The sequence below is a fragment of the Ipomoea triloba genome, chromosome 6, assembly GCF_003576645.1.
Source record: "Ipomoea triloba cultivar NCNSP0323 chromosome 6, ASM357664v1".
In the NCBI taxonomy this organism is placed as follows: Eukaryota; Viridiplantae; Streptophyta; class Magnoliopsida; order Solanales; family Convolvulaceae; genus Ipomoea; species Ipomoea triloba.
Genome location: NC_044921.1, coordinates 16,403,849 through 16,426,451, shown reverse-complemented (window position 1 = coordinate 16,426,451; position 22,603 = coordinate 16,403,849). Strand labels below are relative to the sequence as shown.

The following is a 22,603-nucleotide window of genomic DNA, read 5'->3' as shown; positions in this document are numbered from 1 at the left end:
AGCAGCCCAAAGAAAATGTGGCAAGGTTCTTAGCTTCTGGGCAAATTATGCTGTGGACCCAGGACCTAGGTCCAAAACTACGTTGTTTTTGTTTTTTTTTTTTTTTTTTTAAATTAGTAAACATATTGCTGAATATAGAGTTGTTCAAAAATGTGTGAATGTAGAGGTTTCAAAGTGTGAATGTAGAGTATAGAAATCGTGAATGTAGATTTATGATTGTGTGAATGTAGAGTTGTTCATAAATGTGTGAATGTGATGGTTTCAAATTGTGAATATGGAGTATAGAAATCGTGAATGTAGAGTGATGCATGTGTGAATCTGTAATAGAGTTAAGAAGTTCTAGCAACTTGTAGCCCTGTAATGTGTGAATGTGGAGTTCTCAAGTTGTGAATATGGAGTATAGGACCTGTGAATATAGAGTTTTGAATGTGTGAATGCATAACAGTGGTAATATAGTTACTAAACATATAATCCTGTAATGTGTGAATGTGGAATTTACAAATTATGAATGTAGAATATAGTATATGTAAATGTAGAGTATAATGTATGTGAATGTAGACCCAGGTCCACCTTGCAAGGTGGACCTGGGTCCATGGCATAACAACCCTAGCTTCTGTCGTAGGGAATGGGTTATGGTATGAAATAATGGGCTGTCAATTGGTTGGACAAGTTGGTCCAATGGTCCACCTCTGAAAGTCCCAATTATTATTGTGCATAAATAAAAAGTATATTATATATGTATATTAAGTAAATTATTTGAGTACTGGGACTATATTATTCAATTATTATTGCATGAATCATAAATAAAAAGTAAATTTTTAATATACTAAAAGTATATTATTTTTGTACATAAAGTACATTATTTTAGAGTACATTATTCAAGTCTTGCAAGTACATTATTTCATATATACTATGAAATAATGTACCTTCAGTACAAAAATAATGTACTTTTGGTATAATAAAAATGTACCTTATATTCATGGTCCACACAGCTACATGGACCATGGTCCACACAATAATTTGCCCAATTTATTTTGTATACCTTCAAATAATATATATTCAGTACAAAAAGTGTATGTTTAGTATATTAAAAATGTATCTTGTATTAAAAAAAATACATTGTTTGAGTATTGAAAGTACATTATTTTATATAATGTACATTTAGTATACAAATTATGTACTTTTATTATATTAAAAATATACTTTTTTTTTATAGTCCGATCCACATAGCATTGTGTAGACCATGGTTCACATAATAACTTAAAGTCCATGTTCTCAAATTAAGTTAGCATGTAGTTCGGGTATAAAAAAAATGTATTTTTAAAAAAGTATTGTTTATGTTTCGATTTTATTGGAAAAATTTAAAGGGTGATAGTTGTTAGCTTATTGGGTCAGTAAATTTTACTAGTTGATCACATTAGCTGATTGTAGAAATGTGTTTGGTAAATTAGCTGTTAGCTGATAGCTGATTACATGCAAAATGACTTTTTTTAAAAGCTTATCAAAAAAGCTTTGAACAACTTTTTAAATTTTAATATTTTGGAGCAATAAACTGTTACAAAAAGCTAATTAATCAAACACTTAGGCTATGTTTGGCAAACCTAGCTGAAAAGGTAGCTAAAAGCTGAAAACTGAAAAATAGCTGAAAACTGAAAAGCTATAAGCTCGAAGCTGAAATCTGAAGAGCTGTTAATCTAGCTGTTATGCTTAAAAGTGTTTGGTAAAATTAACTTTTTGATAAGCTGATAAATGTAAAAAGACTAAAAAGGACATCTTCATACAATTTAAATAGTTTTAAATTTAAATAGGTTTGTTTATATATCTATTTGTTTATATATTACAATATAAAATAGTGAAATCAATATATTTTAATAAAATATAAAGTAAGAACATATATTTGAAAACATATAAAGTAAAACAAAATGTTTATAATTCATAAGATTAGTTTATACAAAAATCAATGTTCAAACACAAATGTCAAATTGAAATTACAACCAAACATATTGAAGAAAAAAAAGTCAAAAGGTTTAGCCAAAAAGGTTTTAATTATGAAGGGTAAATGATGTCATTTCTTTAAAATAATAAGGTTAAAGATGGAAAAAAAGTTAGGAAGCTACTAGCTTATGTTGAAACACTACCTTAGGTAGCGTTCAAAAATAAGCTCTTATTTTAGGAACATTACCAAACAGAGCTTATAGCTTATTAGTAGCTTAAAATAAGCTATAAGCTCCTAAATAAGCTTTGCTAAACAGAGCCTTATATTGACTAATTAACCAAGTCAAATAGTTAATAGTGATCAAACAAGTCAAAATTTAAGGATAAATTAATTATGTTACCAAACCGTACCTAAAAAAAAATTCGCTAAACTGATTGATGCACATCAAGTTAATATGGGATGAAAATAAGTATAACTCGAACTTGAAGCAATAAAAATTTCTAATAAAATTGCCGTTGCGTATTGTTAAGTTGGTCTTGGTTATTACAATTCTATCAATAACTACTAGGTGGGCGGTTCGGTTCGGTAAAACCAAACCGATCCGAACCGAATCGAATCAAAGTAGTTCGGTTCGGTTTGGTATGAACCGAAAGAACCGATCGGTACTTAATTTAGAGAAATCAAACGGTTCGGTTCGGTTCGTTTTTTACCGAACCGAACAGACAATCGTTCGATTTTTTTAAATATATATAATAATTAATAATAATTAATAAACCCCGAAGCCTCAAGTCCCCAACCCTAACGCATGCAAACACATTTCTTTACAATTTGTTTTGCTATGTTAATTTTGTGTTTGAATTGTTTTGTTGTTATGTAATATTTATATTTTAGATTTTGGATTATGCGATGTATTGTTTGGTAGTGTGTCGTTTGGAAAATTAGTAAATGTTGACATTTGAACATCTTAAACCGAACCGAAACCGAACAGTTTCATACCCAATCGAAATCGAACCAAACTTTATTGTAAAACTGAATGGTATCGTTTTTTGCAATACAGAAATACTGATACCGAAACCGAAAAAACCCGAAACGAATCCCGAAGTGCCCACCCTTAATAACTACACTAATACAATTTACATTACAAGAAATATTAAATTTACTAACGAAAAATTTTGTAGGTAAATCAAATATGTAGCTATTTAATTGATCTATGGATGTCCATTGGTAAATAAAATGCAATCCATAGATATAAGTCATAGGTTCAATCATATTAGGTCTGTAGTTGTTTTAATATTTTGTTGTAGTGGTATAATGAAGAGCTCAAATATGAAATATAAATTTAGAAATATAAAGAATTTCATATGTAAATTTGATTATATAACATTCATGACACTATCTCTAGCGACGCCTAGGGTTTGTTTTTTCTCCTAGGGTTTGCTAGGTTTTCTTTGATATTTTTTCACTGATTTCCTCAGGTGATCACTTGTTTTCCGTCTGTTTTCTCATTACGATGGCTACGGAGGTAACGCCAGGTGGAGTGGCAGGCCTAATCGCACGCTTGGTAGATTTGGTGCTGGAAGATGAAGAGGCGGCTTTTGAGCCTGTCAGGGTTGACGATAATACAGTTGCGGAGGAGGAGGGGAAGATGCGGGCGGTAGTTGGGCGCTTCTTGACTACCAAGCTGGTTAAGCTGGAGTCCATGCGCCAGGTAATGGCCTCGGTGTGGCAGCCAATGAAAGGGGTGCAGCCAAGCCTTTTCCTTTTTGTGTTCTACCATGAGTCGGACATGCTGCATGTTCTTCATAAAGGGCCATGGTCGTTTGAGAATGAATCGTTAGTCTGCAGGCAGGTAGGGGATGGCGTCCTCCTGACATGTGTTGTCTTGGATTCACTTGATATGTGGGTGCAACTACATGACCTACTCATGGGATACACGACAGATGTCATCCTGGAGCAGATTGGCAATCATATTGGAATTTTTATCAAGATAAGATGACCTGATAACTTTTGCTTCTTCAGTGGTTTATTGGGGCATTCTCATAAATTTTGTCTCAAGGCTAGGGAGGTTGCAATACCAGTGGAGCACTATCCATACGATGCTTCCTTGCGTGCGGGAGGTAGTAGGGGGCCACGACCGATCGGGGAGAGGTGGCTCGTGCAGGCGGAGGGTCCGAATCCGACGGACAATGCGTCGGAATCAGACTCTAGCAATGTGGGTGCTAATCGGGAATGTGAGGTTGAACCTACTGTGGTGGCAGTGTTGAAAAGAAGAACGGAAGGTTCTAATGGTGGCGCCAGGAGGCTAGGTGGGGCGAATGGTGATGTGACAATGGTTGACACTTCAAAAAACTTGCTGTAGGCGGGTACTAGTTCCTAGGCCCGCCCATCATCATGAGTACTATAAGTTGGAACTGTAGTGGCTAGGGCAATCCACGCACAGTTCGTAAAGTTGTGGACCTTGTGTCTCGTAATAAGCCCGATTTTGTCTTCCTCATGGAAACTAAGGTGGGGAGGATTCATGCTGAGCGTTTGCGTGTAAAACTTAGTTTTGAAAGCTTATTCTATGTTGAAGGTATGGTTCTAAGTGGAGGTTTAGCTTTGTTGTGGAAGAAGAACAACACAGCCAGGTTATTGAGTTACTCGAAAAATCATGTTGATGTGGAGGTTAATATTGCTGGCTCTGGAACTTGGCGTATGACTGCTTTTTATGGTTTCCCTGAACGGAGTCGGAGGTTTGATTCGTGGGATCTGTTAAGGACTTAAGGTCCCTAGATATTACACTAATGAATAATAATAAAGATGGGCAAAAAACTTATGTGAGACGGTCTCATGGGTCTCAATCTGTGAGACGGGTTGGATCTTTAATTGATGACCATCTCATTTTTTTTTGAAGAAAAAATTTAACTATTAAACTACAATATTTAATTTTTTTTTTTTAAAGATAACAAGATTTTAAATTTTAAATTTCGAATATTTAGGGGGTATGTCAGTTATAAGGATTATACGGGTTGACATACGGACCAACTTGTGTAATAACCCACGGGGCCGAGAATAGTATATATAGCACAAAAACTTGCTTTAAAATACATTAAACTTGCCCAATTAGACGAGATAAGCCTGTTTTGACAGCTCTACAAATATATGGCTAAACTGCTAAAAAATGAAGACATAACGTCTAACCTTATCAAACCTTATTTCGAAATAGTTATTCCATTTCTAATCTATTTTGTGAAGCATGGGAGAAGAAAAATGGAAAAATAATGGTTTTATGTTGAAAGAGTGAAAAAAAAAAAAACCAGAAATAGTTGGAAATGGGAGAATGTTTTCTAACTTTTGTATAGAAAGGAAAACTCCAAAACACTTTGTTATTACAATTTTTTTTGGGTTGTCTCCTTTCTTCATTTTGAGAATTCTTCAAATGAAAAGTTTTCCATATTCTGGAAAAAATAAAAATGGGATAAGTTTTAAATTAATTTTCCATTCACTAAAGATACCCTAATTCTGCAAAGCAAAACATCATACTGATAAGCTCAGCACACCAAACTTTAAACATAAATCTACTGCCCATATTAATACTGTTTAATTGGAGGAACCAGTTCAAGGTGACAATGGTGTTGAAGAGTCAAGTTGAAGAAAAGTCTCCAATCACACAAAAAGCCAGAGACGGAGCTAGTGTAGGATAGTGGGGGCACCTCTCCCCCACCCCACCCCTTTATATTTATGTATGTATATATACACATATATAGCATTAAAATGTATATAAAATATATATTTATGTACAAATTATTACTACGTAATAGTTTAAGTAATTTAGTTGGTTGAACTCCAAACGATCCTTATAGATTAAACCTTATTAACAACCCTTATAGATTAAATACTTTTTTACTCTACAAACATAGTTCACCTCATTTAAGTATATTTTTTGCTCCGATCCTAATTACTATATATCATGTAATCTATAAAAAATATTTCATTTAATCTGTCCTATTATATTGTAATTTATAATGTATTTTGCATTTTAACCTTATGACTGTTTGATATTTATAATGTATTTTATATTTTAAATTTGTTATGACTGTTTGATATTTTGTCATTGACATTTCTAAAATAATTTAAATTATTTTCTGGTTCCTCCCAGAAAAAACAGCAATGCTCCAAGAGTAGTGATAGATGCATATGCATATGAATAATGAAATGTTTTGGTACTAAATAATCTTCATTTAGTCAATCATAGGCTGTATGTAAGACTATATAAAAATTCAGAGAATCAATTCGATCTCAATATCTCCTTATATTTATAAGGATTAACCATCACAACCAAAGATATTGTAGTTGAAATGATATAGATATGAGACTTTATTTAAAAGGTCTCGAAATAGATTCTCAAGAACCATTACAACTAAACATATTATACTCAAAATGATATAGATGTGAGACTCTATTCGAAATGGATTTTTGGTTTAAGTGTTCCTACAGAAGGGCAAGGGCAGTGATATTTTCTTGTTCTTCTCTTTTCCATTTCGAAACAGAGACCCAAATCTGAAGAGATTAGCGGAAACATGATGCGGCAAAATGTTAATCACCGGATTAACCCGAACCCCTTCGCCGTTCCTACGCGCCGGCGATGATGGGAACGCATAGAAAGTTGCAGAGCTCCTCTGCTGCTGCTTCGTGGTCTCTGCATTCTGTTTCTTCCCTTTCCGAAGCGAGCCGGTGGAGAAGCTCCGCGACAGCAATGGAAACGAGGACCAGAAGGGGGTTTTCTTGTGGGAAGCTTCACAGTGGAGGCTACTGCTCCTCCTGATATGGCAGAGAGGCTTTGATGGGGTCTTGGGGAGTGGCGGCAGAGAAGAAGAAGATTTGGAGGAAGAAACAGGGAGAGGAATGGGGCGGATTAGGCCGCCGGAGAAGAGTTCATCGGCGGAGGAGGAAGTTTCAGGCGGATTGAGAGTTGTGGAGAAATTGAAGTCTGAATGAGAAGAATTATGGGAATGGGAATGGTGTTGAATGGAGGAGGGAAGGGAAGTGTCTTTGGGGCAAAGGTCATATGAGAATGATATTCTTGGACTTGTTGGGAGATTGTTGTTCTCTGAGATCAAATCAATGGCCATTGCTTTTGGTTCTTTATGATTCTTGTAATCAGAGAACAACATTTATATACATATATATAGGAATAGGAATGAAGACTTTAGACTTGTAATTTTTGAGACTTCACAGTGTTTCCTCCATCATTTTTTTGGATGCATTTTATAAGGCAAGTTTTGAGTTGTTAAATTCATAGAATTTACACAACAATCATTATTCGAGATTGTGTATTTGATAAATTCATCTTATAACTCTAGCCCACAAAGCATCATAAGGATATAAACCAGCCTGAGTTGTCCATAGTAAATCGGTTCAAACTAAGAAATCTAATATACCACTCTCATCGAAAGTCGAATTTGAAACTTAATTTTCACAACTTTTGATACATATTGGGAATTTGTAAAATATATTTTCCAAAAATGATTTCCACAAAAATGTGGTGATGGTATTGTTGGTGTTGGTGTGGTAATAATAATAACCGAAAACTAGCTTGAAGAAAAATGAGGAGGGAGAGAGACAAAAATATAATTGGAAAATGTCTTCGGGCTAGTTTTTTTTTTTTTTTTTTAAACACTCATGATTCTAGAATATCAATGTCCCCATCACCATGATTCAATCTTGTGATCACCCATTTGAAATGATAGTATATGTGTCATCACACTATATAGTAGTTGACCAAATTAGGCATTTTTCTATTGACCAGAATGATTATTTTCCTTTGACTTTATTTTCTTTGAGTATCCAAACACAAAAAATATTAAAAAAAAAAAAAGACTTTTGGAAGTATTTTTTTAAGTTTCCAGACCAACCCATAATTTATGACTCTAATTATCCTAATTTTAGCGAAAAAATTTATGAATCAATTCATGAGATGCATACCTTATTATTATGATTTACAATAATATTTAAGCACCCATTTGTATTTGTATAATTGTATGTACCAAAAAGGGAAGTACTTATTATACTTTTATTCCCTTTGAGTTGCTAAGTAAGAAGTACAGTATATGTGTTACACCCCAAGGAAAATCAGGCAATATGTGGTTCACCCTCTTTTTCTATTGTCTTTTCTGATGGCCTGACATCTCAACTGCCAGGGATGTTTTTGACACTACTGGGAAGTTGCAGGATGTGATGAATTATTAGTTCAGAATAGTGCTTTTGGTATGCTGCAATTGCAATATAAGAGAATCAATTAATAAAGTTCTGAATTTCCTCATAATTTATTCCTTCCAACTAAACGTCCTGCAAAGTTCAGAAAGTGAAAATTGAAGGGAATGAAATACTAACATCATGTTTGGTGAGTAAATCCCGCCTTGTAACTCTAGTTAGCACCTTGTGCTCATATCAATGTTCATTCTAACCCACCCTACTAGAGGTCTCTGTCATCTCTCAATCAACATTATATTCATTATAACATTTTGTTAGTTTAAAGAATTGAAATGGAATAAACATTCAAATGACATAATTACCTAATGATATGTGTGTACATAATTGATGTATAGACCTGACTACAACAATATAACTGAATGTATTAGGAGTCAACATTTATTGTTTTGAGCATTGATTTCTTATTAAATAAATATAATAAATAAATATTTTTATTTACTTTATTTTGGCTTAATTAATTTTGATATTATTCCATACAATCTTCTTAATTTTTCATTATTAAAAGTTAAGAATATGAGTGACGAAAAATTTATTAATGAAGTATTGTAAAAATGTTCATAGTCATAGGAATTCTAAGTAGGCATTAGAATTCTGATAAGACTAGCACATTGTCCTTCTTATGGTGAGTCTCATGACATTTCGTATGAAATACGGAGAGCGAACATGTGGATGCTTTTTAGAGAACAAGTCATTGAACAATGACTGCTTACAACGTACCGCATGCAGTTTCCCTACATGTCATCACTATGTTGTATGTTACAAGTATGCAGTAATCCTTTGACTTGAGACAACATGGTTGTCTCGTACATATGGTGGACTAGTTTTGGTGAGTATGCGTCTTTTGTTTCTTATGCGACTATAAGTGTCACTTGGTGGCCTAGTTCAGACGTTCAGTATTGTACGGAGACATGTGTGCGTTCAATAGAGGATCCACCGCCTTGAGGTAACAATGTTGTTCTAATCTATTCAATAATCTTACAACGAGAATCTCTTGCCAGGGTATAATGAAATTGGACTTCATGTTAAGAATATTAAATAGACACATTAACCCCGTTTATGGGTTTTACCATGACCTTTACCTGATTTGGAACAAGTATTGTGTGGAAGGAATGTTGCATGATATTTGTAACAAAAATGTTCATTATAATATATATACATATATTTCATTGTCAACTAGGTAGTCATGACATACTGCTAGATGCCACTCATGAGTTACGAATTATTTAATAATGAATTATTAAATATTACTCGTTGCTAGTTTGACTATGAACCAACAAAGTCACACCAACGAATTATTTAATAATGAGTTATTAAATATTACTCGTTGCTAGTTTGACTATGAACCAACAAAGTCACACCTTAATGGTTCGTGGTAATGTAGGGAACTTTAAAAGAAATAGATAAGGAGTTATCGATATTGTTGAATTAATACATTAATAGTTGAATTAATTTAATATTAGATAATTTTAGATTTTTAAAGGCTAACACCTTTAGGCCCAAACCAAGCTATATAAACACGCCTTGCCCTTTTCTTAATGAGATTGGAAGAGAGAGATTTGTTAGAAAGAAAAATAGTTTTTCGCTTTAAATCTCTGGGAGTACTCACGTATCCCGCGGGTGGACAGATGGACTAGAGGCCGTACAATTGGACTATTCAAGATTTGCGTTGAGAGGTTTAAGATTTGATTCTATCAAAGCACACTTCAAGGTAATATTATATTACTCAACTCCCTCTTCAAACATAAAATTTAGAAAAATCGATTGATCCTTTCGTTGTGTGTACGAATTTTGCTAACGATAACATCAACAACAACATGAAAGGGTAAATAAGGTATTAGCAAAAAAAAACCATTGATCATGAGAATACAAGAATATCGTAATGCTATTCGGATTGGAACAAGTTGTTCCTATCCTATGAATAACAAACAATTTATAGCAAAAAGTTATGAGATGCAAGCATGGATACATACAATGTAGATAGATCCAGGCCTTACTATGTAACATACTACCCCACATGCATTTTTAATGTTTCAAAATTGTAATGAGTCCAAATCTAGGTGGTGAGATGTAATTGTTAAATGTTTTGACAGATGATCCTACGGTGCATGTTTACTTGGCGTAAGAGCAAGTTGCCAAGCCACACAATGCAACAGACTACCCACTTGCATTTTTCTTTATTTTGTTACTCATCAATTAAAATTACTACACACTAAGGCTAAAGGTAACACCGCGAGCAGAGACTGGTAAAAGGTCAAGTTAAAAACCTTGTCTTTCGAAAATATTATGGCAGTCTATAATAAAATAAAGTTACGCATTCACTACTAGTTATAATTTTTGACGTAATAGTAAGCGTTTGATCTAACAAGTGGTAGCAGAGTAAAGTTGCGCTTTTGTTACTAAGCGCTTGATCCTAATAACCTCAAAACTAGGATTATATTTTGTGTCAAATAAAACCTCAAAAGGTAGCAAAACACTTTTTAATGATTTTTAAGATAGTTGCATTTTCATCGCTTGAATCCGAAAGTCCCGATTAAAGGGGAGAAACTGATTGCATCATCTCATCCAAACTTCCTTCGCTTGAACTTGAAACGTAACTTCCAGTTAAACTAGCTAGAGAAACTCGCATCATCTCATCCACACCTCCATAAGTTCACAATAGACAGGCTCAAACTCGAAGCGTCTTGTTAAACTGGAAGAGACGATTCACGTAATTTTATCTCTTTCCCGTGAATTCGCAATAGATCAGAGTACCCCGCCTGCATTCATGTATGGAGCCCCTTTATTTGGCATTCAATACCTAAACCCAACAGAATGCCCATGTCCAATCAAGTTAAGAAATTATTGTTTTGTTAGGGGGACAGGTGTTTTGGATCAAAATGGCCGTCAAGATAGACCACGACATTATATTATGGGTGTTTAGGTTGCCGGATATGATCTTATCCCCATACAAACACGGCTCTCCATCGTTGGTGTTAGGGAAAAAACACACATTCTTAAACAATCACTACATTAACGGGTAATACTTATCGGGTCCATTATTGGATAAGCCACATTTAGCCACTCAATCCCCGCGACACTTGGGCCTTTATGCCCAATTTATCAGAATTCAGGTCCATACAAGGTTGGAAGTTTTGGCATAAATAAAAATTAGTTTGTGAATGCTACATTTTAAACAAAGTTCACTAAAGATTCTAATCATCTGAATCCTCTCAAGATGAATTTTGTGTACTTATGTTTCAAATGATTAAATACTATGAATTTTAATAATTTACATACAAAATTTTTCATCGATAAATTTAAACTTGAGTCCTTATGGCAATCTACCACATTATTAAGGGAATATGTTACTTATCTGAGAACGATGTGGGAACCTATAGGGACACGTTTGGCTTGCATCAGAAAAATGAAACTGAGGACAATCATGTTTGTGTATGGTTTCTGATTATTCCACAGACCAATCAACAGGTAGTAACTATGTGCCTCTACGGTCGTCTATGTTAAATAATATTTCAATGGAAATATCAAGCATTGATCAATATCAACTTTTTACTTTAATAAAATGATGTGTAAGTTATGGTTCATTGTTACTAAATACTTTGTAGTACTTATACATTTACGTACATAAAACATTTGTACAAATACTAATATAATTGACTTAATTAAATTAATTAATTTGTGAGAAAATAAGTACACACCGTGCCTTAGGAGAAAACTAAGAATCAATCTTAATCCTATATACATTTGGAAAACTCAAACGGAACATATCAAATTAAAAAAAAAAAAAAAAAAGTGGCATGGTGTTAAAAGTTGTACGGTAAAGTTGGTGATAATTATAAAAATATTACCGTATTTTAAAAAAATTAATCTGATCCTTCCGATGTGTACATATATAAGACTGAAATTGGTTCTTGATTTGTTTTTTCTGAGGTTTGTTCTCATATATGGAATCCTAAGCCTATATATATATATATATATATATATATATATATATATATATATATATATATATATATATATATATATATGAGTCCATAATCAGATGAGAACCAGTAGACAAATCAAACCATTGTTCTAGTAGATCTAACGGCTGAAAATAAACAAAACTTGGTAATATTTATAAAAATGACTCGCTCATTTTAAAAATTTATAATATTTATGAAAATAATCTCACCCATTTTTTACTTGATTTCCAATCCATTAGATCTTGCAAATCAATTGTTTGAATTTGTCCACACGTTATATGATTAGGATTATATATATATATATATATATATATATATATATATATATATATATATATATATATATATATATATATATATATATATATATATATATATATATATATATATATATATATATATATTTATTTATTTATTTATTTATTTATATTTATTTGTTTATTTATTTATATATGTTTTACCAAAATCAAAATTTGCTTCGCAAGAAAAAAAAATCAGTTTTTTTTTTTAATTTTACAATTTTAAATCTGTACAGTGACATGAAAACATTGTAATTTTGTGGTTGAATCAACACATTAAATTAATTAATTTGTTTCATTCATCTATGTCTCTTTCTCCTTGACTGGTCCTCTTGGAATTTTGCGTAAATATTCCTTGTCAATCCTCTTATACATTTTCCTCATCTGTGTGTACATTTTTCCAGCATAATCCTCCACTTCTTCCTCGTACTTCTCATAGAAAATTGGCAGAGTTTCCACACACAATATGCCTTTATATATACACACAATACAATATAATGTTAGTTTAAGTAATTTTTAAATAAAAATGTTCATTATATTCAAAATAGATATCTGTGTGGATTGAGCATATATAATTTTAAATTTCAAAAATCTGAACAAGATTTTTGGTGACAGGAACAGATGATTAATATAAATATTTGTGAATCTTACCCAAAAACAGAAGATTCAATGTGCTAATACAGTTTCCAATCAATGAGAGTATCCACAGTGAAAGCATGGCCTAAAAATCACAATAATAAGAAATATCAGTGCAATCTTTCGTTGTTGTTCTTAGTATATATACAGAATATTTGGTTGTATCAGGTACAATTAGCAGTATAATTAATAATATAATTAATAATATACGGTACAATCAAAACAAATATACATGATTGTAATTGATATTATCGGCATTATAGAAAATCTCATTCATTTATATTATGTTTTTTTCCATCCAAATTATTTTTAATGCTTATAGTTTGTTATTGCAATTCAAATTAAAGAAAATAAAGTGCAGTATAAATTTGACCCAAAAAATGTGTATGAAAGTTCTAGGTTTTGAACAATGAATTAACTCTATAAATATTTTCTAAAATTATATATTTTCTAGTAATTTCAAAACTAAATAGATAGAATCTTATTAATCAAAATCTAATTTACTCTAATAAACACCTATAACTAACTCGATCTATTACTCTAAAAAATTATATGTTTTAAATTTTACCAGCTTTTTTATTTATTTCATTTTTAAATTATATGTGTGTGTGAGAAATAATCAAGTTCAAATGAGAACTAGGCTTCCCGTGAGAACCTATGAACTAATCAGATCCATAATTAAAAATAAGGAGAAAATATGAATATGAAATTGACACCAATTCAAGAAATTGACTCCGTATCTTTTTTTATTTTTTTCTCTTATTTCTAGCCATTAATCATTCCAGATTTCCAGATGGACATTTCATGTTTGTCAGCAAGTTCGCATGGGAATTATAGTTTTCATTTAAACTTGATGTGTGTATATATATATGTGTGTGAAAGAGGTGGAACCATTCACTTACCACAAGGAAGAGCTTTGCATCATATCCACAAGCAATCTCAAAAAACATTGGCAAGAATTTGTTGAGGTTTTTGTGCAAGATTGAGGCAAAATTAATGAATGTTGATTCTTGGAATAGCATTTCCGGGATCTTTGGGGGAGACCTCCAAAATGTAACACAGAAATAAACAAAGTTTAAACTCGGTTGAGAATTTCAAAATAATTAAAGCTTCACATAAATGACAGAATAATTAATAATTTTTTTTTTAAAATAAAGGTCAATACATCATGTGTGTGTGTTAACCCGTATGTACACGTTTTTTATGCACACGTTGATCATTTTTCTCCCAAAAGGTTGAATCCTCAACGTCAAGGACTACCTACGCCCTGGCTCGACATTGTCGCTGTCAAATTTCAAATTTTGGTCTCTTCTCTCAAATTTTGGGCACATGTTGATCATTCTAACATGAGGTTAATTAGGGTGCTTAACACATATCATGAAAGACATGAATAACCTTAAAAATTATTTCTTATAACCTATATAAAGTAAAAGAGTATTCAACCTTTGAATTATTACTTGTCAATATTAGACATGACTTCGGTTCCGTTCTAGTTCTAAATTGGTGATTCTTAGATTCGTGATTGGAAGAACCAAAACCTTGTAAGGTTCAGTACCAATTCTTTGAACCAGCGATTATTGTTCGAATCACTAGTTCAAACTAGGTTTCTTTTTTAATTTTTAATTTTTAATAATATTTAAAATTCTATTTTCTAGTCCATTTATCCGTGTGCCCGTGTGGATACTCTCATTGATTGGAACTCATAACTGTGCACTAAGTAAATTCACTACACTCATGTATAATATCTCCAAAACCATACAGAAAAAGAAAATTACGTTTATTTTAATCATATACTTTTGCTATATTTTTTGTTTTAATTCAATTTTAATTTATCCACACGTCCCACCGGTCATATTTATACTATTTGGAGTATATAATATTGAATAATTACCATCCAAACACATGTGCCCCTGTACTCCAGATGAAGAGCAGCAGCATTGTGGTGATCAAGATGTGACACAAGAGAGTGACAAAGTTGTACTCAACAACCTCAAAAAGATACCAAACCCCTGCAACTGCACTTAAAATTGCACCTGAAACTCTCCTATCTCTCCATAACAATATATCTGCAACTGTAACAACCAACCATACACACACCAAACAACAAAACATTATTTATGCTAATTATTACTTAGAATTCATACCAAACAGGATAAACAATGCTAACAATTCAATTTTTTTTAAGGAAAACAAACAACATTAAAATAGTGTACCTTTTCCTCCGCCAAGAGCTTCATGAAGAGGCCTTTCGCGACGAAACAGCTTAGTGTTGGGGGCTGTATAGTCATCAGAAGAATCAGATGGATATGTAGCCATGTATTTTTGTGGTAATATTTTTTATTTTTTTTGTGTTGCTGAAATTAATTGAATTCATGTAGAGAGTTTATATATATAAGGGATAAGTTGGTTCTAAGCTTACTAGCTAAGAAAGCAAGAGGGATACTTGGGAAAGAAAAGAATGTCTGTAAAGTAGGTTTAATTTGTACTTTACTTTGTGCTTCAGCTACTTCAATAAAATTATATAAGTTCATTATTTAGTTTATATTTTTCAGTAAACCTTCTTATTGCTGACTGTTTATGACATGGGCTTTCCCTACTTTCTCTTCTGGCACCCTTTACGATTTAGATCTTTAGATTTAAGACAGAATTGTTTATTATATATCTAAAATGAGCTAGGTATCTTGATAGTATCAAATACAATTAGGGTATACCATTTTCTGTTGTATAAACTACTATCCTCGTCGAAAAAGACACCATGCTTATTGTTATAAATAGAAAGAGATAATGATGTTTTTTTTAATACAATATGATCTTAATTAAGTTAACTTTACAAGAGATTATAAAGTGATACTTATAGCCGGATAATTATTTTGTGGATTCGAGTCTAAAATACACAATTTAAATACTGAATGTTTTACAATTTATATATTGAATGTTCACAATTTACATACTAAATATTCACTATTTGAATTGTGAACATTCAATAGGTAAATTGTGATAAGTCCACCTTGTAAGGTGGATCCGGATTTATGGTATAACTATTGAATCCCCAACATTGTTGGATTTAGGCTTATAACATCAAGGGTAGCTTACACATGTTTCTTGTAGCTGTGTTTAATCTTCTCTATAGCACCAGAATTAATTAAATTTAGGAGTCAAGAACAAGTGGGAAACAACTCATCTAATAACGACTTTAATTTAGCCAAGTAAAATACTTTTTTAATTACATTTAATTAGATCTCTCAATTCCTTGCCTTAACTGATAGATTTCAGCTAGGATATTTGAAATCCTTAAAGTGTCCCCTTCACTAAATCATATCATTCTAGCTTCCAAGTCATTCCATGTTGCTTCAGTAGAATCCAATCAAAGAACATTCTGCCCAATCACAAGTGAAACATACATAGTATAAACTATAAAGTCATCAAGATAGCACCATATATTAATCTACATTACCTAATTTCTAACTGGTTATTGCATGGTATCTTAGGTTTACATATCTTTTTGGTGTATTTATGATTAGACTTGTACTTCCTTTTCAATGTACCAAATTAATGTTCAGACTTGTACATGTGCATTGTGATAGTAAAGGCCATCCACACCACCCTCTCAATAGGATATGATTGAAATATGATTTGTTATTGTCACATCATATTTAAAATAATAATAATAATAATAATAATAATAATAATAAATACTACTTGTCTTGAAATTATTTGCAAGTCTTTCAAATGTATACTAGTTGTCAATTAGAGTGAGCATTACTCAATTTTTGGTAAAAAATCAAAATAATCATAAAACTTTTCGGAATAACATAGTCGACCAAAACTGACTAATGATGTAAGATAATTGAAGTGACCAAAACCAATATATAAACACCTCAGTACCTCGCACATGAGTTCATAGCAACACATCGTAGTCATTGAATTTTAGATTTGGATGGATGAGATAATTTCAAAAGTATAGATATTAATTAATAGGGAATGAATTAATAAGGGCAAACACGGAATTTGAATAACAATTTAAATGAGACAAGTATTTGATTGGGATGTTATGCATGATTTTATGAATGTATTTATGGTAGGATAGAATTTCCTACTTCCATTTATTATGCTTGTATTATTTATTTAATTATTTATTTTGGCGATTTTTTCCATCAGTAATTATTTCAACAGTTGAATTTGATTAGTTCCATATGTCGTTGCGTCGATGATAGTGCATTGTGTGCACTTTTATAGTCTATCATGTGCACTTTGGTATGCTCGGACGACTATACACCATTACCTATATGCAGTGTTGCAAAAATCCCGCCTAGGCGCCGATTAATCCCTGCCTAAGCGCTAGGCGCTGGTCGACCGCCTAGCGTATCACATTAAATGGTGGTCTAGGCGGCTGGCCGGCTAGGCGACCGCCTAGGCCGCCTAAGCTCCGCCTAGGCCGCCAAAGCACCGCCAGGCCGCTTAGGCGCTGACCGCCTAGGCGTCGACTAGACCGACTAGGCCTTCTAATCGGTCGATTAACTATTGTTATTTTTTTAATGGGTTATTTCACTCAAAACAACATCGTTTTGAGCGAAATAATCTTAAATTGTACAAACTTTAGATTTTTTTTGGGTTAATATTTAATATTTTAGTATTAACTATTAAAGCATTATGTAATTTATAATTATTAGTCTTTAAAAAATTAAAAATACTTAAACAAATTTATTAAAAAATAAAAAATAAAATAAAAAAATACACGGGCGCCTAGACGCCGATTAATCCCCGGGTAGGCGTCCTAGGCGCTAGGCGCTCCCCGAGCGCCTAGGGAGCGCCTAGCGATTTTTTCAACCATGACTATATGCACTTGCGTTGTTTAATTTGTAACTGTGAAAGCCTTAAAAATAATAATGATTATGCATCCACACATTATGGGTGTGAGTGTGTGCAAATTTCTTGTTTGAAATGTGCAGATATGTTTTGCCAGATTTTGCTTCAGTCCATGCGTGCATTTATAACACCCATGTGAAAAATGCATACACATTTCCTCATACTCAAATTAGGATATTAAGTTGAAAATGACGAAAATACCGTTAACAATTTTATATTTTTGCACGTTTTAAACGGATGGGTGATCGACGAGATGAATTTTGGCACTAAAACAATAGTCGTGGATGATAAGTGATACTAACACAATAGTCGTGGGACTAAAATTGATAAAAATTAAACCTGCGGACTAAAATTATTATTTTACTAATAGTTGTGGGATAAAAATTGGTATTTGCTCCTATTTTAAAAGCGACAGAATATTTCAGGATGCAAATATAAATTTCATTGAATTATATAAGAGAAGGTAGGGGTTGGAGGAGGACAAAAAGAACAAGTTGAGGGGGTTAAGCATAAGAAATGCGGAGTTTTTAACTCTTTCAAAATGCTGTCATGTAAAATCCGACAAAATTGAGTTTGGTGGTGATCCTGATCATCCGCATAATAGCAAAACAAGTTCAAGATTCTTCTCAAATGGCTATGGACATTTGAATATGGCAATGAGAAATAATAAATGAATAAATAAACAAATAACCTTTTTGCTACATCGAGTCAGCTTTGACAATTACAAAGATGCAATCAACATCCAACAATGGCCGACTGTTCCCAATTCCCAAATCCAAACCCCAATCACCGTCTCCCAAATCCCATTAACATCCGATCCTCCGAGCCCAATGTCTCTTATTGGGATTTCTTTACACTCGTCTCTCTTCTCTCCCCTCTACGCCCACTCCTTCAAACCCCAAAGATTCAATCTTTATTCCAAGAACCCCACCGCTGTGGCCACCGCCTGTATGGCGGCGGCGGCGGTGCCGGCAGAGGCGATGCCATCCACCTTTGGGTTCAAGAATTTGATGAAAACTTTCACGGTGGAAGTGCAGAGAGCTGAGGGGAGGCCGCTGAATGTGCCCCTGATTGCCCCCTTTACTATTGCCTCTTCTAGGGTTGATGAGGTGGGGAATGTGGCTATTAGGGTTGAGCTGAGTAATGGGTGTGTTGGGTGGGGTGAGGCTCCGATCCTTCCCTTTGTGACCGCTGAAGATCAGCCCACCGCCTTGGCTAAGGCAGCTGAAGCTTGTGAGCTGTTGAGAAAGAGCTCTGGGAATACTATGGGGTTTGTGTTGAGGGAGATTGGTGGCATCCTTTCTGGTCACCAGTTTGCTTCTGTGAGTTTCTTATGCCCCATTAAATTCCTTTGCTTTAATTTGTTCAAAGGTTTCCTTTCTAAAACTTTTTGTCTGCTGTGCAAAGTTGTTTGTGTCTTACATTGATTTATGTGGAAAGCCCGCAACCACTATGTGAATTCCACTTTGTGATCTTAGTTGGCAAAGGAGAACAAGGAGGTAAAGTAGCTAGGTTGCCGATTAGCTCAAAACAAAAATGCCAAGAACTCTCACAGGAGTCGAACTTGGAACCTTTTAGTCACCTAGACAATTGTTTGACCAACTTGCTTTGTGTGACTAACTTAATTGATTGAATTTGCTCAATTTAGCTAGTTGGTTTTTCCTTTCTTGTTGGAGGTAGTAACCTAATCAATTTTATGTTATTTGTGACTTGGTATTAATTGATTGCAATGACTTTTATGTGTGTGAATTTGCCAATTCTTCTTTTTGTGTTTTTGGATGAGGGAAACCCGCACCCATTACCTGAAGGCGTGCCCTGGGAAAACTTTGTCTTATGACCTTAGCCAGCAAAAGATCAGAAGGAGGTAAACCAGCTTAGGTTGTCCATAATTGATCGGCTCAAAGAATGTCAATAGGCCGCTTCCACTGGGAATCAAACTTGGAACCTTGTGGTTACTAAACCAACAGTCTGACCAACTTGGTTGGGTTGCCGTTGCCAAGTCTTCGTTTTTGTGGTTTTGGATACACATTGTGTAGTTGCTGCTTCATTTTCCATGCCTGCTTGTTTATTGCAATTACTTTACTTCCTTCTTAAAGTGCTGCAGCTGTGTAGTAAAATGTGCTTGATTAATGATATACTCTGGCAAGGTGTGAATTTCAAGATTTAATGTGGCATTTCAACTATACCATTCTTTTCCCATTTGTGAACTTCCATTTTTCATTTTTGTTTACTATGAATGCTAGATGATTAAATCGCATATAGTTCTGTCTAAATTGCATTATGGTTGTCTTTTAGAACTGTAGACTTGAGTGTGATAATGAGTCTGAATATTCACTTTTCCAAAATAAAGTTTCTGTCTTGGCTGGATTTGTAGTGTCATACGGTGCTAATTTTAGTTGTATCTGCAATTGAAGGTCAGAGCAGGAGTCGAGATGGCGCTGATTGATGCAGTTGCAAACAGCATCGGAATACCTCTCTGGAGACTGTTTGGTGGAGCTTCGGACTCTATAACCACCGATATAACGGTTTAGTTACCTTCTTTCCTCTTCTATTAACCTTTTGAGTTTTGAGTATCGAGGCATTAATATTGCCTAAACATCACTATAGAAAATACGGAACCCAATCCCCTTTAATGGAAAAGACTTCATTCTGAAGGTTAACATCACTTGTTTGTCTTGCTTGTAGATTCCAATAGTGTCCCCCGCTGAAGCATCTGAACTAGCTTCAAATTATCGTAAAAAGGGATTCAAGACCCTAAAGCTTAAGGTGGGCAAGAATTTGAATGCAGATATAGAAGTTCTAAAGTCAATACGTGTAGCTCATCCTGATTGCTCTTTTATCTTGGATGCTAATGAAGGTTACTCCTCCTCCGAAGCTATCCAGGTGCTTGAAAAGCTACACGGTATCTCCTCTCAAACTATGTGGTCCCTTCTGTCTCAAACTATTCCCATATCTTTTGGTGAAGAAGGGGAAATAATTGAATTTGTTTCTATTTCAGAAATGGGGGTGACGCCAGTCCTCTTTGAACAGCCAGTTCATCGGGACAACTGGGAAGGTCTTGGTGAAGTGAGCCACTTTGCGAAAGAAAATTTTGGGGTGTCTGTTGCTGCTGATGAAAGCTGTCGGAGTTTGGATGATGTTAGGAAAATAGCGGATGAAAACCTGGCTGATGTAATTAACATTAAACTTGCTAAAGTTGGAGTTCTCGGTGCTCTTGAAATTATTGAGTTCGCTAGGACCTCCGGGTTGAATCTGATGATAGGTGGCATGGTCGAGAGCAGATTGGCGATGGGCTTTGCCGGACATCTAGCTGCTGGTCTAGGCTGCTTCAAGTAAGCTTCTATGTTATTTTCGCTTTCACATAATTTGTCTTTCATTTTACATTTTTTGTCTCCCTTGCCCCCACGTCTTTGGGAATATTATATCTTCATTCTTTTTGGGTGGCAAGGGAAACCTGTAGCCACTACCCGATGGTGTACACTAGATAAACCCTGCCTTGTGACCCTAGCCGGCAAAGGACCATAAGGAGATAAACCAGCCTAGGTTATGCATAACTGATAGGCTCAAACCAAGAAGGCCAATAGGCTGTTCCCGATTGGATTTTTTACTTCTTTTTTTATTTTTTATTTGGCATGTTCTTTTTATCATGAATCAATATAGGAAGCAGTGGTTTGGGATTGAGAAAATGGAGAAACAATATTAACTGGCTTTCTCCACGAGTGACTTCCATTTGGTAGTTCCAACCTCATAGATCTTTACACCTAAGTTGATTTTTGTGCAGATTCATCGACTTGGACACACCCCTTTTGATGGCAGAGGATCCGGTGCTTGAGGGTTATGAAGGTAATTATCGGCTCATTGCTCTAAACTCGTGTTTTCTCAATACGGTAGAGCTCTGCCTTGGTTGCACAGTTTGTCGCTCTGTCAATTGTCAAACAAATTTTAAGCATTCTAACGATTTAAACTTCTTATCTGACCAGCTTGTGGTCCTGTTTACAAGTTCTCAAACACTAGAGGCCATGGCGGTTTTCTTCATTGGGATAATGTCGCGTGGTAGGTTATGCACTTATGCCGCTTAACCCCGCATTCACTTTGTTCGTACTTCAGCTGTAAATTCAGGACCAGCTAACCTTCCAAGTTATTTGCAGACGGCTAAGAATAGGTTTCGCTCACTCTCTGATCTTCTCTTGAGTCACCCGCAAAAAGTTGCATATTCCATAAGAATCGTATGGCGCTCAACTTCTGTGTCCTCAGAGAAGTACACAAAAAAAGAACATCAACTGCTTGAATTAACGATTTCAGATCTAGTGAGGATCGATATTCTGCAATTGCAAGCCTCGTTTCTTCTGCTGGAAGGTGGGTTGCATTTGTTGATGTTGATCAGTTGAAAAGTACTGCATAAATATGCATTTCCTGTTATAATGTTTTTGTTTATACTAGCCTGTCTTTGAGAAGTTATTTTCATGTGTTGATTGGATTTTCAAGTCCAAATTGTCAAAAAACAGATGATATCTCTGTCTGCAAATTCTCAGAATAATTCTGCAATCTTTTTGCTTGCAAAAAGTGCCAATTTTGGCTATTATGATATGCATTTTTGGTTAATTTTGCTTATGTTTTGTTCTTTGGTAACTTGACTTAATTTTATAGTTGGA

The 22,603-nt window shown here is 34.0% G+C and overlaps 3 protein-coding genes across 3 annotated transcripts; 1 reads left to right on the top strand and 2 right to left on the bottom strand.

Moving 5' to 3' along the window:
• Positions 1–6,207: 6,207 nt before the first annotated feature.
• On the bottom strand, positions 6,208–7,057 carry LOC116023115. The gene has a single exon (XM_031264089.1). It carries the CDS (start codon positions 7,045–7,047, stop codon positions 6,397–6,399), a length of 651 nt encoding a protein of 216 aa, XP_031119949.1. The 5' UTR covers positions 7,048–7,057; the 3' UTR covers positions 6,208–6,396.
• A 5,570-nt stretch (positions 7,058–12,627) lies between these two features.
• Positions 12,628–15,436, bottom strand: LOC116023102 (reticulon-like protein B9). The gene is made up of 5 exons (XM_031264074.1): positions 15,299–15,436; positions 14,977–15,157; positions 13,988–14,129; positions 13,101–13,170; positions 12,628–12,919 (listed from the first exon to the last, which is right to left on the bottom strand). The coding sequence occupies exons 1-5, from the start codon at positions 15,399–15,401 to the stop codon at positions 12,753–12,755; spliced, it is 663 nt and encodes a 220-aa protein (XP_031119934.1). The 5' UTR covers positions 15,402–15,436; the 3' UTR covers positions 12,628–12,752.
• A 3,090-nt stretch (positions 15,437–18,526) lies between these two features.
• Positions 18,527–22,562, top strand: LOC116021618 (L-Ala-D/L-amino acid epimerase-like). Its single transcript, XM_031262069.1, has 7 exons — positions 18,527–19,273; positions 20,366–20,476; positions 20,637–20,853; positions 20,950–21,283; positions 21,733–21,794; positions 21,932–22,004; positions 22,100–22,562. Coding segments are annotated over exons 1-7 (1,290 nt in total). The 5' UTR covers positions 18,527–18,781; the 3' UTR covers positions 22,101–22,562.
• Positions 22,563–22,603: the final 41 nt, after the last annotated feature.

Excerpts from the sequence above, each read along its gene's own strand:
- LOC116023102 (XM_031264074.1), bottom strand. The coding sequence starts at position 15,401 with ATGGCTACATATCCATCTGATTCTTCTGATGACTATACAGCCCCCAAC. Across the intron at positions 14,130-14,976 it reads GGGGCACATGTGTTTGGATG|GTCTCCCCCAAAGATCCCGG; the intron begins GTAATTATTCAA and ends TACATTTTGGAG. Across the intron at positions 12,920-13,100 it reads ATTGAATCTTCTGTTTTTGG|GCATATTGTGTGTGGAAACT; the intron begins GTAAGATTCACA and ends GTATATATAAAG.
- LOC116023115 (XM_031264089.1), bottom strand. The coding sequence starts at position 7,047 with ATGGCCATTGATTTGATCTCAGAGAACAACAATCTCCCAACAAGTCCA.
- LOC116021618 (XM_031262069.1), top strand. The coding sequence starts at position 18,782 with ATGTCTCTTATTGGGATTTCTTTACACTCGTCTCTCTTCTCTCCCCTC. Across the intron at positions 19,274-20,365 it reads CTGGTCACCAGTTTGCTTCT|GTCAGAGCAGGAGTCGAGAT; the intron begins GTGAGTTTCTTA and ends CTGCAATTGAAG. Across the intron at positions 21,284-21,732 it reads GCTGGTCTAGGCTGCTTCAA|ATTCATCGACTTGGACACAC; the intron begins GTAAGCTTCTAT and ends ATTTTTGTGCAG.